General features: G+C 41.5%; 1 protein-coding gene and 1 long non-coding RNA gene across 2 annotated transcripts in view; one reads left to right on the top strand and one right to left on the bottom strand.

The window, feature by feature from the left end:
* Positions 1-16,992, top strand: part of st3gal5 (ST3 beta-galactoside alpha-2,3-sialyltransferase 5) — a 33,608-nt gene extending 16,616 nt beyond the window's left edge. The window contains exons 2-7 of the mRNA XM_085132290.1: positions 9,849-9,966; positions 11,724-11,933; positions 12,868-13,001; positions 13,872-14,058; positions 14,751-14,909; positions 15,989-16,992. Of these exons, the coding sequence (XP_084988416.1) occupies positions 9,849-9,966; positions 11,724-11,933; positions 12,868-13,001; positions 13,872-14,058; positions 14,751-14,909; positions 15,989-16,246 (1,066 nt within the window). The 3' untranslated portion in view covers positions 16,247-16,992. The remainder of the gene's footprint in view (positions 1-9,848; positions 9,967-11,723; positions 11,934-12,867; positions 13,002-13,871; positions 14,059-14,750; positions 14,910-15,988) is intronic.
* LOC146524169 (uncharacterized) lies at positions 11,384-12,873 on the bottom strand. Its single transcript, XR_014869278.1, has 2 exons — positions 12,274-12,873; positions 11,384-12,140 (listed from the first exon to the last, which is right to left on the bottom strand). It is a non-coding gene; the product is annotated as an uncharacterized LOC146524169 (long non-coding RNA).
* Positions 16,993-17,317: the final 325 nt, after the last annotated feature.

Below are 17,317 nucleotides of genomic sequence, written 5' to 3'. Positions count from 1 at the left end.
CAGCTTATAAAACGAAGAGGCAGATGACTTTGCGAGCTTGCCATTCAGGTACCAAAATGCAGGTGCAGAAAAAATATGTCCCAACCTCTGGAACCCCCCCCCACCCTCGAACAGCCCCTCAATTGGGCAAATATATAACATTTAATAACTAAACAAAACTCCAAAACTTATATTTTCCACTTTCCCCGTGTTTATTCTAATCAAATGCCCCAGAATAACAGCAATATCTCGAACATATCGAAAAATTGGAACAAAGGAGGAAGGCAGAGTTTTCATAATAAATTAAATCAAAATCATTATACCTTCCGGCCTTTTTTGAGTATGAAGTCAATTAATTACTTGACTTCTCCCCAACACCGACGTATAATTATGTCCCTTGAGTTCAAACAATCGCACATGAAGTCCAACTTATCTCTTGTCACTCAGCTGTACCTCTCACGGCCGTAGTAAGTCTTTTTTGATAAAGTCTATTGCAGCCGCTGGGTCGGTGAAACGAGTGTCCTGTCCCGTAGGTGAAGTGATGCGGAGAACAGCTGGAAACAAAAGTCCAAACTTAATGCCAGTGCAGCCTCGGAGCAAACGTTTAGCCTCCATAAAAGCAGCTCGTTTCTTTGCCACCATTGCTGTAAAATCCGGAAAAATGCTTATCTTCATGTCCTGCAGCAGCAACGGCTGCAACTTGGCGGCCCTTTGGAACACCTCTTCCTTCTCTTGGTAATAGTGAAACTTCACCACGATTGCCCTGGGGGAGTTTCCCTGTTGACCCAAGCCTCGATGAGCGCGATCCAACATCGGAGTAAAATCGAGGCCCAGTATGTCTTTCAGCATTGTAGCAATAACTGCCGTGGGTTTCCCGGTGTTTTCAAAGCCCTCCTTCACCCCTACAATGCGTGCATTGCACCGGCGTTGTTGCCCCTCAATGTCGTCCAATTTGCTGGTCAACTTAGCAACGTCCGATTTCAGCTTGCTAACCTCGTTTTCCAACTCCACTGTCCGGTCTGAATAAGTATTCAAACCAAACTCAACACTTTCCAAACGGGTCTCTTGCTTCTTTGATTGTGTCTATTTTATCATTTAAATCTTTCGTGCTTGAATCGATACGGTCCAATATCTTCTTTTCAGAGCTAGCAATCGCTCTCATAATCTCACTCATGTCAGGGGGTGGTGCCTCCGATCTGTCCTCAGCATGGTCCGAGGCTTTTGCGGCCTGCTCTTTCCCCGATCTAGTTTTGCTCATATTTCGTACAACGTAGCTTTGAAGATGTAAAAAGTGCCTCAGAGCAGCACACGGGCGTGTTATCGTACTGTTATTAAAAGTTCGTTAGCTTTGGAGCAGTGGAATTATGAAAAAAGTTAGTCCATTGAGGAGCCCTGTACAAACACGTCTTCACATGGCTATCAGACACGCCCACCCCTCCAACGTGCTCTGTTTAGACCAGGGGTCTGCAACCTTTAACACCCAAAGAGCCACTTGGACCCGGTTTCCACGTAAAAGAAAACACTGGGAGCCGCAAATACTTTTTGAAATCTAAAATGAAGATAACACTGTATATATTGTTTGTTTTTACCTTTATGCTTTGTGTGAACAACTAAATTAAGTAAGTAAAGTTTATTTATTAAGCGCTTTTCACAGACAGGCAGTAACAAAGCGCTGTATACAAATATTAAAATAAACAATACAATCAATAGACATTATACTCAATGTAAAAGATCAAATGTAAAGAATATAAAATACGTAGATCAACAAAAGGCTTGTTTGAACAGAAAAGTTTTTAACTGCTTTTTAAAAGAATCCACAGAGCAATTAAGGTGTGTTGCTTATGAAATCCATGAAGTACTACAGAGAAAATTACATTTTATTTATGTAATTAACACATTTTGAACTCTTAAAGAAATATAACAAAAGGAAAGACACCCAGCTGAACTAAAATGATCCAGCAAACAAAAACTGCTGTGAGCCGCCACCCTTATATCACCTTTGTGCTTTTGGAGCCTTGACCTGACTTTTAAAAAATAACTGGGAAAAAAGCACTATGCTGCTAAAAAAGGAAAAATAGATATTTGCAAAATTCTGCCTAAATATGTATTTTACCTGGTTAACGTGTGTGGCGGGGCGTGGTCTGCAGCGCCGCTGCAGGGGAGGCGGACGCACCTGAGCGGCACCCGCAATCACGCCTCACCACCTTAAAGTCTGTGCTCTCTCTGCTGTTGTGTTGTCAGGCTGTGAGCTGAAAAGCTACAGCCGGCTGTGTGCGTACAGCAACCGTGTGTGAAAAGTGGTCAGTAAAGAGATGCTGAAAAGCATGTTCATGCAAACATCGTCGGGTCTGCCGTGATATGTTTACAATGAGACTTATGGTCCCGAACCTCTGCGCACAGCATCTGCATCATCTTTACGCAGGACTTTAAGCTGTCATCTGTGAGGCGTGAGCGGTGTTTGTTTTAACGTAGTTCATGGTGGAGCTGCTGACATAATGTGGATCCGAAGATCCATAACTGGCCTACCTGGGGTCGAAAGTCTCGATAAATGCACGGCGTTTCGGCGGGTATACCGGCTTCCGCGAGTGTGATGCTTATTTTGAGCGGTGAAAAAATAATAAGATATAATTTTATTTTATATTTCAAAATCACAATAACCTTCCAATTTAGAACTACAAGTTAAAAAAAGAACTAAACACAAATAAAATACACTTCAGCTAAATACTTCTAATTTATTTTCCCAAACCACCCGGAGCCGCAGTATAAGGACAAAAGAGCCGCATGCGGCTCCAGAGCCGCAGGTTGCCGACCCCTGGTTTAGACCATGATGATGCACTATTTATGTTCCAATTTTCCTGTTTTAGTTTGAAGACCCAAATGCCATGTTGCAACAGCTGTGGTAGTGCCAATCTTGAAAAAGCTTGGTCTGGATGTTGACATGGTTGTAAACTATAGACCAAGCCTATTCAAATGGCGGCCCGCGGGCCAAATGCGGCCCAGAAGCAACCTGCGAGTGGCCCTGCCTGTGGTCCTGGCAGAAACACAGAGAAAACGCAAAAAATTAATTAATTTAAAAAAAATTTAAAATTCCTACAGCGTAGTGTAGACTGTGAATGCAACACTCCTAGTAGCCTAGCAATATTTAACCCACAATGCACCGTGATGTAAACATATTAAACAATCATCGTAATATATGATGCGACAACAGCATGTCTTTCTCTCTCCAGAAGCGCAAAATTGACAATGAAAACTGTCGGTTTAACCCTGCCTGGACTGACAAATACTTATTCATTTTACCGAGTTTAATAATCTTACAACCGGAGTTGTACTGCCATGGTGAGGGTCCTGTACAGCCCAAGAGAGAGCTGCAGCATCTTCCCTTTGTGTTTGCTTCTTGGCGAAGAAGAAAAGGCCTTTCACAGATTCTGAAACAGTGAAATACTGCATGCTGGCCATGGTGGATGCGGTGAAAAGTGATGAAAAAATTAAAGTAAGTTTGACATCTGCTATTAAAAACGTACCCCTGTAGAACAGTTCAAATATTCGTAGAGTTGAAGTTCTGGCGTCAGACGAGTTTGAAATGCTGTTAGATGACCTGAAGAAAACTGGTGTAATGTCTATAGCAGGAGATCACAGACAGAACTGATAATGCACAGTTGTGCGTATATGTCCGTTTTTTGGATGGGAAATTGTTCGCTTACTACCGTTAGAGGGACACACAGCTGGCGAAATAATGTTTGAGAAGACTTCAGCTCTTTTTGAGGAAAATGGTCTGGATATGAAGCGTGTCTGTATACTTGTGACGCATGGGGCTCCATTCATGGCAGGAAAAGTGAGTGGTCAGCAAAATATTTATTTTAATTTGAAAGGGAATTATCAAAATGTTTTTTGTTATTATTATTATTATTTCAAATGTGCAAAAAATAGTTTAGTTATAGCTCCCTTTTTTTTTAAATGGACCTTTTGGTGTGCATTTGTGAGGTCACCAGATTTACAGGGGAAAGGAATAAAAAAATTACTTGTTTTTCAATACAGTTGTGTGGGTTTGAAATTGATCATGATCTGCTGCTTACTGGCTTCAAAAAAAAATATCTGGCCCAGATAAATTCCTCGGTTTGAAAATCTGGCCCAACTAACTTCATAGTTGAATAGCCATGCTATAGACCCATCTCACATCTGTCTGTTTTTGTCTAAGGTCTTTGAAAAAGTGGTTTTCAAGCAGCTCACTGAGCATCTGTCAATTAACAATCTGTTTGAAGCATTTCAGTCTGGTTTTAGACCAAATCACTTCACAGAAACAGCTTTAGTCAAAGTGACAATAATCGGACTTCAGTTTTATTACTGCTGGATCTAAGTGCTGCGTTTCACACTGTGAATCACTGCATTTTATTGGATAGGCTTGAAAAAATTATTCAAGTTACAGTAAATGTTTTATCATGGCCTACCTGTCTGGGAGATCTCAGACTGTTAGTTTTAAAAATAATCTCTCCGAGACCTGTGAGATAAGATGAGATAGCCTTTATTTGTCAGTTGCAGGTCTTTTGCCCACAACCGAGATGACAGACCTTGCCGACCGTACATACAATACACAAACATCACATTGGGGAGACAGGTCAGGCTAGGTAGCGAGGAAAAAAACATCGAAATGTGTAACACAGAAGGATAATACAGGAATGCACAGATATCAACACACCATAGCACAATAAACACAGAGAGCAACATGGGAAAGAGTTCCAGTATGTACATCTGATCTGGGACCGCTGCAATCTTCGACTGCGCCTCCAGCTGACCCGATGTCCACATCAGAGGGGAGGTAAGCGTTGGAGGTGGCGTTGGATCCGGGGTAGGGAGGGTGATGCGTCAGTGAGTGCTTATCAGCATCAGTATATGTATGTGTGTGCGTGTCCATAGTTCAGCTGAGACCGTGTCCTTTGCCCTGCCAGGCTAAGTAAACAGTCTTCCAGCCAAATCAGGTGGCCTTGCATGGAATGGGAAGGAACAGACTCAACACAGTCGTTATCAGGGAGTTTCTGTGCGGTGGGGCATGGGGTCCCTCAGGGCTCTGTACTTGGCTCACTGCTGTTCTCGCTGTATTTGCTGCCTCTTGGTCTTCTTTTACATTCTTTTAATGTAACCTTTCATTGTTATGCTGATGACCTGCAGCTTTAGCCCACTGCTGTTCACCCTGCTAACACATGACTGTACTGCACAGTACAGCTCAAATCACATCATCAAGTTTGCAGATGACACAACAGTGGTGGGTCTCATCACCAACAACGATGAGTCTGAATACAGAGAGAAGGTCCAAAACCTGGTGGACTGGTGTCAGAATAACAGCCTGTCTCTAAATGTTCAGAAGACTAAAGAGATGGTTGTTAACTTCAGGAAGAGCTCAATGGCCCACACCCCACTGCACATCAATGGATCTGCTGCTGAGATGGTCATCAGTGTGAAGTTCCTGGTGTGCACATATCAGCTGACCTCTCCTGATACATAGTGAAGGACACTCTCCACCCCTCACATGCACTGTTCTCCCTCCTTCCATCTGGCAGTGGATTTCGCAGCATCAAAACGGTGACGACCAGACACTGCAAGAGTTTCTTCCCCCAAGCAGGCAGGGCCCTTAACTCACTACCACAAAAGGACTGATATACACATACACCTCTACAGACACCTACAATACTCATCAAAGGACTCAAAAACAACAAAAAACCCACAAATGCACTACAAACTGGACCTGGGAACAACATGCTTATTTGTGCACTCAGTCACATAGTTCTGAACACACACCTAAATTATATTATATTTGCACATTTTGCATTCTGCACGTCTTTGTCATGTCTCGTCAATAATATCCTGACAATAACTTGAAACACTGCAGAGGTTCTTCTTCATGCATTTGTGTTTTCACATATCGATTATTGTAACGCTCTCCTTTGTGGGCTGCCAAAGAAAAGTTTTAGAGGTTTACAGATGGTGCAAAATACAGCTGCTCGCATTTTAACTAAAACTGGAAAATGTGAGCACATTAGTCCTGTACTGAAATCCCTTCATTGGCTAGCTTGTCAGGTTTGAGCAGATTTTAAGGTCCTGCTGCTTACCTACAAGGCTTTAAATCAGGGGTCCCCAATCCCAGTTCACGAGGGCCGGTGTCCCTGCAGGTTTTATGGTAAATGGTAAATGGCCTGTATTTATATAGCGCTTTACTAGTCCCTAAGGACCCCAAAGCGCTTTACATATCCAGTCATCCACCCATTCACACACACATTCACACACTGGTGATGGTAAGCTACAATGTAACCACAGCCACCCTGGGGCGCACTGACAGAGGCGAGGCTGCCGGACACTGGCGCCACCGGGCCCTCTGACCACCACCAGTAGGCAACGGGTGAAGTGTCTTGCCCAAGGACACAACGACCGAGACTGTCCAAGCCGGGGCTCGAACCGGCAACCTTCCAATTACAAGGCGAACTCCCAACTCTTGAGCCACGATCGCCCCATGTGTTTATATGTGTCCTTGATCCATCACAGCTGATTTAAATGGATAAATTAACTTCTCAGCGTGTCTTGAAGTTCTCCAGAGGCCTGGTAATGAACTAATCATGTGATTCAGGTGTGTTGACCCAGGGTGAGATCTAAAACCTGCAGGGACACCGGCCCTCATGGACTGGGATTGGCGACCCCTGCTTTAAATGGTTTGGCACCTTCATACCTCTCTGACCTTTTACACCTTTATGTTCCATCCCGTGCTCTCTGATCTCAGGACTCTGGCCTGTTAAAAGTTCCTAGAGCCAGAAAAAAGACTATTGGGAGAAGACCCACTTGTCCACCCTATCCTACATGTCTTAATTCTGTGCCATTTAGTCTTTGACATTTTTATCGTTTTTAACTTTTGTGTTTTTTAACTTGTATCGCTTTTATTTATTTATCTCTTTATTTTCAAATAGCTGTACAGCACTTTGTTTGAAAGTGATTTATACATAAAGTTATTATTATTATTATTATTATTATTAATGGAATATTTATGGAATATGCAGCTTTTTCAAGTATTACCTTGGTGGCTTTGGCAACACCTTAGGGGGAATAATAGTAATATGACTGATCCATATGGGCACAAATAATAGACACTTTTTTGTTCTAACGATGTTCCCCGACTTTGAAAATTCATTCAAAATCGGTTTATCGTGAGCACCTACACATGAAACAACTTAAACAATATAATGGCTTCAAGCTCACACTGAGGCCTGTGGACACTATCAGCCACTGAGACAGTAGACACATGTTTGTGTTTCGTTCATGAATGTTTCATACTTTAAGGCTGCCTGTTTATTTAAGGGAGATGATACAATACATTATAACTGTACATAATGATATCACAGATGATAGACTAAATAAATAGATTTTAGATAGATGCTTGTGCATTCTTAAAGTCTTATATGTTGAATTGAACTGAGTCTGTCATCTGTTCACAGCCTCTCCCAGTCAGTGCTGTAGTCCATGCCTGTCTCAATACAGACAGCAGTGTAGTCAAACACTGCTGTCTGTTTTATTGGGAATAAACTTTAAAAAACACTAACAAACATCCGTCTCCTATTTTGTGTGTCATATAGGAAAGAAGCATCAATATCTGATGAGAAAACTTGCTGTGGGTTATTTTGTGGTGTTTGGTGCAGTTTTCTTGTTTTGTGGGCTTGTTTATTTTCAAGAGGAGATGAATATCTCTTATAGGTTGATTTGTTCACATTTTCACATCTTAATTTTTAAGTGAAATGTGTGTTTTCAGTTTACACACTATATGCATATAAGGCAGCCCTTTGCTTTTGCAGTATTTTTATGTGGTGTGTTTTTCTGTTTTAACAAAAAGGGAACGAAGGACACTTAAGTCAACCTAAGATGATTTGTTTTAGTCTTACTGAGGTGGTGCAATCATGCATTCTTCCTTGATAATATGCTGGAAAAGCTTGAAAATGGACCTTGTAAGTGCTTAAAGGTGCTTGACTTTGACCCTGAAAATGTTTGCTATATTTGCCTTACTGTTCTCAGATAGTGTGCTGTGCCTCTTAAACCACACAGTTTAACCAGAATAGCTGATGTAGGATGGGGAAATGAAACAGTTAGTCAGACGAGTGAACATGGCTGAAGTTTCGATTCAGAAAAAAACTGAATCAGACTGTAGTCGATTATTTTAAGAAACAGACCCTTGCATTTTCATTTTTCCCCAAAAGACAGTATCATGTTAAAGTTTCACAAAAGGACAGAGGACAGACAGCTTTGATTACTCTGACTTTTTATTCACTCAGAAGAAAAATTAAGCATAAAGGGTTGCCAATTACCCAGTAAGTGCTTTTCACTGGAGCTCCACAGAGCTGCTCTATGAAGCTCTGATTAATAAAAATAGCAAAACCTGGGCTGATTCCTTGAATAATTATGACAAATGAGCCCTGAGCAGCCAGGTTACAGTGCATTTCTGTCATATGTGCAGACAGTTATGATAAACATTATCTCGTGGAAAGAATTGATAGTTCACAGTGTAGTTTGCACTGTAACTTATCAACTAGGCTGGTGCAGTTTTATAACGATGCACTTGTTTCTAAGCCGGAGTGGTTTCTCTCCTCGCCTCTTGCATCCTGTTAAGCGTGCATATTGCATTCAGTATAGCTGTCTGTTTCTTCTGATGCACCTCTGTCAGGACATTGTTTGAAATAGCACCATTTGTGTTCTCTCTCTCACAGCAATAATAATAGCAATAATAGCAATAATAATAATAATGGATTGCATTGGATTGCTTGTGGGGATAGGTTAATTGGATAATCCAAATTGTCACTAGGTGTGAATGTGCGAATGAATGTGAGTGCGAATGGTTGTCTGTCCCTGTGTGTTGGCCCTGCGACAGACTGGCGACCTGTCCAGGGTGTACCCTGCCTCTTGCCCTATGACAGCTGGGATAGGCTCCAGCGCCCCCCGCGACCCTGAAAAGGATAAGCGGAAGCGAATGGATGGATGGATGCATTTATATAGCACTTTTCGAGACCCTCAAAGCGCTTTACAATTCCACTATTCATTCACTCTCACATTCACACACTGGTGGAGGCAAACTGGGGCAGACTGACAGAAGCGAGGCTGCCATATTGCGCCATGAGCTCCTCTGGCCAACACCAGTAGACCAGAGGAGCCTTATTACAAAGTGTCTTTGAACAGCAGAGGTGCAGAAGTGTGTGCATGTACCACAGAGCTGTGGCTCAGTGTCGAGTCTCACAGGCTTGAAGACATTTATAATTATTAACTTGTTTGATCTGCTACTCAGCAGAAACAGGCACAAGTAGACATTTTGGACTTTAGAATGTATTTTCAAGTTTTACAGCTTTTCCTACTGATGAAAACTGATCCCTTATGGACGTTCATATTACACAAAGTAATTAAGAAATAAACAATTAAATGACAGAAGAATTTCTATTTTGACTACAGTTTAAACAAAAAACAAAATCCAGAATGCTTCTTGTAATTTTACACATTTATTTCCTACAGTTTAAGTCCATGAAAATTACTTACTTCCTCATGTAGCTTTCTTTTTTTTTGCACAATACCATTTTTTATTTCTTTAAGTCTACTTTTAGCACGAACAAATTATAAATAATAAATATTTAAAATTTGTTCATAAATTATAAATAAATTATATATGTATTCATTTTACAAGCCCTGTGGTATTCACCTGTTTTATTTTGCTTTTTTGTTTTTAATCTCGAGTTTGTTGTTATGTTGTCTGTTTTCTGCAAAGCACTCATTGAATTGCGGCCAGCTCAATGAAAGGGGTTATAATAAATTTCTGGTCACTAAAAATATGTTTGCTCTGTGTGTGTGTGTGTGTCCAGACGTGTGTTGGCAGCAGCTGTCGTGGTTTTCCTCGGCCTGGTCTTGGTCTCTATGCCACTGCTGAGCACAGGACCAATCAAACCTGCAGAGTGGGTCATCAACCCTGCACATAGAAAGGTGAGAGCACAGTAGAGCAGAGTGTTTATGGTGTGGGTTTAGTGACTTATCTGTATTCAGAAGTGAAGAATCGTGGTGGGGTAAAGGGCCGCAAGAAGCACTCTGCCCTTCCTTCCTTCTTAAGTCAGACGTTTACATACATCCTGTCTCAAACCAATAGTGTCTTGTAAAGCAGCAGTGCAAAAACACTAATATAGTTTAGATTTGTATAGATCTTATTTGACCTTTGACTGTGTTTGAGGTTTTTTTTTTGTTTTGTTTTGTTTTTTTGTTTTTACATATTTTGCATTTTCTCATAAATAACACAAAAGTATTTCTTAACCTATTGCTCGATTAATCAATGGAATAATTAATTGATTACTCGATTTTGAAAATAATTGATAACTGCAGCCCTAACGTGAGCTAATGGTGCCAGTTGTTTTTACACATTAAACCTGATCTAGTTGTTCATCGTTTCATTAACTGGCCCTGAAACTGAGCTGACACTTTCCTGTGTGTCTGCGCTGTTGTTCTGATATAGATGCAAAAACCACAAGAGAACGAGCCTCTGTAACAGAAGACGTGGCGTTTGAAGCCGCATTGTTTTTTATAAACCCGAGCCAGGTCATGAAATTAGATAAGCGCCCCGGATGTGAAGTGCTGCATTACACTTTTGACTTAGTGTGCAGACATCTTGTTGTGTTGTATTCAGCTTTTTACATAATCCCATCTATCCAATCCATATGTCTTTCAATCAGTTAAACTTTCATTCCCTTTTTGACATAATTTTATTTTCTGCTTTCCTCAGTGTTGGGGAGTAACGGAATACATGTGCCGCCGTTACGTATTTAAAATACAAAATATGAGTAACTGTATTCCGTTACAGTTACCATTTAAAAATGTTTTATTTAGAATACAGTTACTTTGTTGAAATAAATGAATTACACGGCGGTCTTTTCCTGTTTCATATGTTAGGCTGTGCCCGCTCTATTTTCCACGCCGGTGGAAACCCAAACAAAACACGCATTAAGAGGCTCTAATGCCTGTGTCTCAATCTCACGGCCCATGTCACCTCTACTGCGGCCTGCGGAATGACGTGAAGAAATATTTTTTAAAATTGTTATTCAAAAAATGATGAAGGCAATAGGCAGAGAGTTACAGGCATCGCTCTAAAGAATGTAGCCTGATGGGCAGTGTAGCCCAGTAGTAAGTAAGCTATTGAGACTCGACTGTACACTGTGTTCCTGTTTTCCTCCCAAACAATAAGTCTCGTTGGAGCAGCCTTTCAACGCCTCTCTCTGTCTCTTGCTAGCAAAGTTGACCCAGACAACAAAGTAAAGCTAGTTTTCAGCTACGAGCCCGACACGAACCCGACGTATTAGCCAGAGTTCCCTTTACTATGGTTCAGAGCCGCGGACCTGTTTTATATACGCGTCGAATAGTTTTCTATACGAGATCACTGCAAAAAGTGCAGCCTTACCTAATGTCCACCTACTGTTACTCATTTATATTAAGATTTAAACATCTAGTTGGTGTTGGTATGGAGAGTAACCTTCAGTAATAGTAATAAATCACACAGCAATAGGACATTCATGTAGTTGTAAAAAGCTTGATAATACATTAAGTAATCCAAAGTATTCAGAATACGTTACTCTCATTGAGTAACTTAACTGAATGCGTTACAAAATAGATTTTGGGGCATGTAATTTGTAATCTGTAGTGGAATACATTTAAAAAGTAACCTTCCCAACACTGGCTTTCCTTTCTTCTTCCTCCAGCTCGTCCATGAATATGCGCAGAGAGTCTTGGAGAGTCAGTGTCGCCCTGGCAGCACCAGACAGAGCTTGTTAACTCATCTCCCTGCTTCCAGTCACAATGTCCAGCCCTTCCTGTGGAAAGATGAACTGCTGAACGATGACCTTTTCTTGTATCCCTCGCCGTTTGGTTTCAGAGGTCTTCAAAGCAAAGTAGCAGAACTGCAAAAACTGGTGAATGCAGGTTTTTGTTTTGTTTTGTTTTTTTTGGGGGGGGGGGGTTAAGATCCTTCAGTATCTGAGTGATTTCCACTGCTCAAAAAATAATAAACAAACACTTCTCAGTAGGGTGGGAGATGAAAATGATCAACCTACAGAGGGCTGAATTCAAAGACACACCCAAAAATGAAAGTGGAAAAAAAAGATGCAGCAGCTAAGCAACTCAAAATGATCCTCAGTAGTTTGCATGGCCCCAACGTGCTTGCATGCAGTGAGACAATGGCTGGTGTCCTGAAACTGATCCTATCCAAATGCAAAACTAGCTAACTAGTGAGAAGAGATAAGGAGGGAAAACATGTGAGCGCCTCCACCTGTGGAACCACTCTTGCTCCTGCGGTTGTCTCGTTGTTCCCCTGGAGCACCTGTTGTTAATTTCATTAAGAGCAAAGCAGCTGAAAGTAATTAACAACCCCCTCTGCTGCTTCACTGATCACGTCAATATCCCAAAAGTTTAAATGACGTCACTTGACTTGACGTACTCTCGTTAGAAAGTGTTCCTCTTATTTTTTGTGTTCCGTTTACACCACAGGTGTCGAACTCCAGGCCTCGAGGGACCGTGTCCTGCAGGTTTTAGATGTGTCCTTGATCCAACACAGCTGATTTAAATGGATAAATTACTTCCTCAACATGTGTTGAAGTTCTCCAGAAGCCTGGTAATGAACTAATCATGTGATTCAGGTGTGTTGACCCAGGGTGAGATCTAAAACCTGCAGGACACCGGCCCTCGAGGCCTGGAGTTCGACACCCCTGGTTTACACTATGCAGAACATATACCACTGCAGCTGAATGCACGTATATACCACAAGTCAGTGGTAAGCCACGGACTTGTGCGCCTGTGCATCAGTCTTTTTCAGAGCACAAATGTAATAGTGTGAATTTCTCTCTGCAGCTACCAGCCTCAGACTCACCACAGCCTGAGAAGGCTGCAGGGAAATGTCAGCGCTGTGTGGTCATGGGAAACGGAGGCATTCTCAAAGGCTTGGAGCTTGGCCCGCTGATTGACCGCTTTGACACCATTATCAGGTCAGAATTGTTGCTTGATGAGTAAACCTGAACAAAATAAACAGCCTACTTGATTAAACAGTGACCATATTGAATGCATGTTTGACCAGGTAAAAAAAAATCAATACAGCATAGTATTGCAATGTTTGAGGTGGCAGTGACACCAAATATCGATATTTAATGAAATAAATTATTGTTGAATTCGGGTAATATTCCTATAGAACAGGACGGTTACTGAGTGCAAATGTAATAGTTAGATGTGACTTTCTTTCCATGAAGACAGCAGCAGATATGTGATCTTTGACAGTTCATCAGTTAGTAGCTGCAGAGACGTATTGCATGTAATTACCAACAGATTCGCAGGCTGATAGCAGCGGATTGTAAATTGTTAAAAAATGCAATAATATCGCAACGTGAGTGAAATATTGGATTAATATCATATCGTGGGGGGCAGCATGGTGGTTAACACTGTTGCCGCACAGCAAGAAGGTCCTGAGTTCAGTTCCACCATCAGGCCGGGGGCTTTCTGTGTGGAGTTTGCATGTTCTCCCTGTGTTTGTGTGGGTTCCCTCCGGGTACTCCGGCTTCCTCCCACAGTCCAAAGACATGCAGTTGGTGGGGATAGGTTAATTGATTAATCCAAATTGCCATAGGTGTGAATGTGAGCGCCAGTGGTTGTCTGTCTCTGTGTTGGCCCTGGGACAGACTGTGGACCAGTCCAGGGTGTACCCCGCCTCTCGCCGTATGACAGCTGGGATAGGCTCCAGCACCCCCGCGACCCTGAAAAGGATAAGCGGAAGCGAATAGATGGATCATATCGTGGGGTGTTTCTTGATTTCATACTAATATTAATATAGAAAGTCATTCGGCTGTTGGCTCTTTGTCCCTCAGGTTAAACCGAGGTCCACTGGGAAAGTTCAGCATTGACGTTGGGAATCGAACCACCATCAGGATGAGTTACCCGGAGGGCACGCCTCTTAGCTGGGCTGACACAGACCCAGACACTCTGTTTGTGACGGTGGTGTATAAAAGCGGAGACATCAGCTGGAGCTCTGCTATGATCAACAAGCTCTCTGTGGTGAGTAGCACTGCTGAATTCATCTGATCAAACTAACCAGCAACCCACCTTCACACAAATAAATCAGCTTGTGTTCTTGGATTAAAGCTATATTATTTAAGAATATGCCATCTTGGAGAATACACCCTGGAGAAACGGATAAATATGGAAAATCTGACTACTTATAAATATAATGATGGCTGCACCGAGTCAAAAACACTGAGATGTTTAAATGCAGTTAGATGTTAAACTGAATGGAAATAGTAGCAGCGCTGTAATAGCACACAGTTTGGGATTGTCTGTAAGGTGAAGATTAGAAATCAATTCTCATATTTTTATATAAAAGCAAGCTTTGAAGAAAATAAATTAGAAAAAGTATTAGATAAAAATAAAAATCATGTGCAGTACAAACAGCCTCTAAGCACGAGAGACATTTTTAAAAATCAGAAAAGCTCTTATCAGACATTATATGTGAGACGTCTGGCTGAAGTGTGCTTCCAGGAATTCCTCCCCTACCTGTGGTTTAATTACATGGATCTCTTGGATTATGTAACGTCTCCGTTGCTAGCTCCATAAGTCATTGTCAACTTGTGAACTCCTCAGTATCTGCTTCTACGTGAAAGTGTGACACAGTCTCAGATCTCACTGCTGTTTTCTTGTGAGTCAGTGTTCTGAGCTGTTGAGAAACAAACAGTTTGTGCTTTGTGTTGCAGCCTCTGTGGGATTGGTTCTTTTTCTGGCAGAAGGTTCCAGATAGAATCCCTCTCAAAGCCAGTAAGTTCAGACTTCTAAACCCACATGTGATCAGAGAGACTGCACTGGACCTCCTGAAATATCCTCTTCCCAGGCCACGCCTGTGGGGCTGGGACCAGGTAATTGATGATTCACATACCACACATTAAGTGAAAGTGTGTCTGTTCGTAAGTCTGTGGTATAAAGCAGATGGCCTCGAGGGCTGGTGTCCTTCAGGTTTTAGATCTTTAGATCTTATTTCATTACCAGGCCTCTGGGGAACAAGTCATGTTGAGGAGGTAATTTAGCCATTCAATTCAGGACACCTGCACTCAGGCCTGGAGTTCCCCCACCCCTGGTTAAAGTGAAAACTGAAGTCAGTTTTAAAAATACTTTTTAAACTTCTGATTCATTGAAGTCGTTTTTGAAATGCCTTTGTATTCTGTTTTTTTTTTTTTTTTATTATTTTTCACGTAGAAAGACGGGCTAGCCCAGCTTAGGAATTAAACCTTCTAATAGAGAACAAGTTATATCTCTTTGCACAGTAAAACCTCCCTTTGTCCATCTGCCACTGTGTCAGGTTTAATCGTCATGCCTGCTGTAGCCAGCCTGCAGTCTGTTGTGTTGGAGCAACTCCCCCTTGTGGTCACTTTTGACTATTGCAGTACTATCTAACAGCAGCAGATGGGACCATTTCTGATTTGAGCTCATTTAAGTTGTAATGATGAGATTATTGAAATTAGAAAATAAAAGCTTAGAAGTGGTTCTGTGTGTCAAGTTATGTTAACCTCTGTCTTCGACTCTGTTGGAGTAATAAAGTCATTCTGAACAAGAATAAAGTTGTTACTCAGCGCTGAGGTTTCTAATGGAGCTCACTGAGCTGCTGTTCTCATGAGCTACAGGCAGACATGGGAAAGGCGTTAACAAAAGGCTAACATCGTGATACTATCGGTTTACCTGTCTGTGCATATTACAGTAAGCTAAGTCATAGTTTATTTATTATGGCCTATATTACTTTGACTTTGCCGGTGTCTCACTCTTGTCCATTTTCCATCATTTTATTTTCTAAGCAAACTGACTATGGTTGAAGTAAAGACTTCAACCATAGTCAGTTTGCTTAGAAAATAAAATGATGTGAAAAATCTGCAACAGGAAGACAGAAACAAACGTCTTTACTCTTTAAGAAAGTTTAACCCTTTTTTTTTACGTATATTTGCAGAACATTCCCACTCTCGGTGTGTCTGCGCTGACTCTAGCTAGCCTGCTGTGTGACGAGGTCAGCCTGGCAGGCTTTGGCTACAACCTCTCCCAGCACGGGGCGCCACTGCACTACTATGACCAGCTGCCTATGAGCTTCATGCTGGAGCAGAGCATGCACAATGTGAACAGAGAGACTGAGCTCTTGCAAAGACTGGTTAGAGAGGGAACCATCACTGACCTGACAGGGGGGATCCACTGCTCCTACTGCCACAGCTGACCCACCACAGCCTTCTAGTGCAGAGCGCTTCCTTTTTGTGGTGTGAACATTTTCATATCCTCTCTGAGGCACTGAACAGAAGTCAAGTAAGAGTTACAGGATATTTTTAACAAAACGCTTTATGAAGAACTGATTTGTTTTTAATGAGAAAGGGCCTTGGACCACAGTCTTGTCTTTGCTCACACACATGTGTTGCAAAGCTTCCAGTTTGTAATAACTGATTCTCATCAGCAATGCATCAGGAGCTTCTCAGTATTTGAGTTATTTTTAGTTGTGGAACACAATCAGTAACTTGTAAACAGTGTTATTCAATTCAATTTTATTTATATAGCGCCAAATCACAACAAAGGTCGCCTCAAGGCGCTTTCGGTATCATGGTTGTTGTGATTGTTCTGATGCAAGTTAAAATTATGTTTGTACATCAGTAAATTATCAGTGGAACAAAATGAATCTGTATTCAGTTGCACAGATTGGACCAAAGTGTCTTCAGCTGTTTTTAGCAGATTCACTTCGTTGTGATATTGAAACAGTCAGCTTTGCTGCTCTTCCCGAGTGGCTGATCTTTGATATCTGTGGTGAAAATAAAATGTGATTTATAATTTTATTTTTATTATTTCTACATCGTTGTAGTTTTGACTTGCATTCTTTCATGTTAACATCCAATTTCCTGATCTGAATTTTAATATGTCGCAGCCATGTGAGCATCCTGTGTCGGTCTTCATTAATAAAGTCCAAAAAAGAAGAAAGTCTTCTGTTTTTAGTTTTTCATTATTTTTGATGTATTATGTTGATGCCTGGTTTTGTTTTTTTATGCTTATGTTGTTCAGTTATTTGCCTGCAGCCGTGCACACAAAGTCAAAGTGGAGGTCGATGGACGCTGCAGGTTAAATATTGACAGTTACTTGCTTCTCATTAGCTCTGAGTGACACTAAAAGGAGAGCAGTTTACAGCCTGCTTTGAGACAGTGATTAGCCAGCTGATTGGTCTGACAAGCCATGTGAGACCCTGATAGTGAAATTACCTTCCACGCTGCATCTTGTCATAAAGTGACCCGTGAGAAAAACACACCTT

This window comes from Neolamprologus multifasciatus, chromosome 2, assembly GCF_963576455.1.
Source record: "Neolamprologus multifasciatus chromosome 2, fNeoMul1.2, whole genome shotgun sequence".
Classification (NCBI taxonomy): domain Eukaryota; kingdom Metazoa; phylum Chordata; class Actinopteri; order Cichliformes; family Cichlidae; genus Neolamprologus; species Neolamprologus multifasciatus.
The sequence above is the reverse complement of the archived record's forward strand: the minus strand, read 5'-3'. Positions and strand labels throughout refer to the sequence as shown.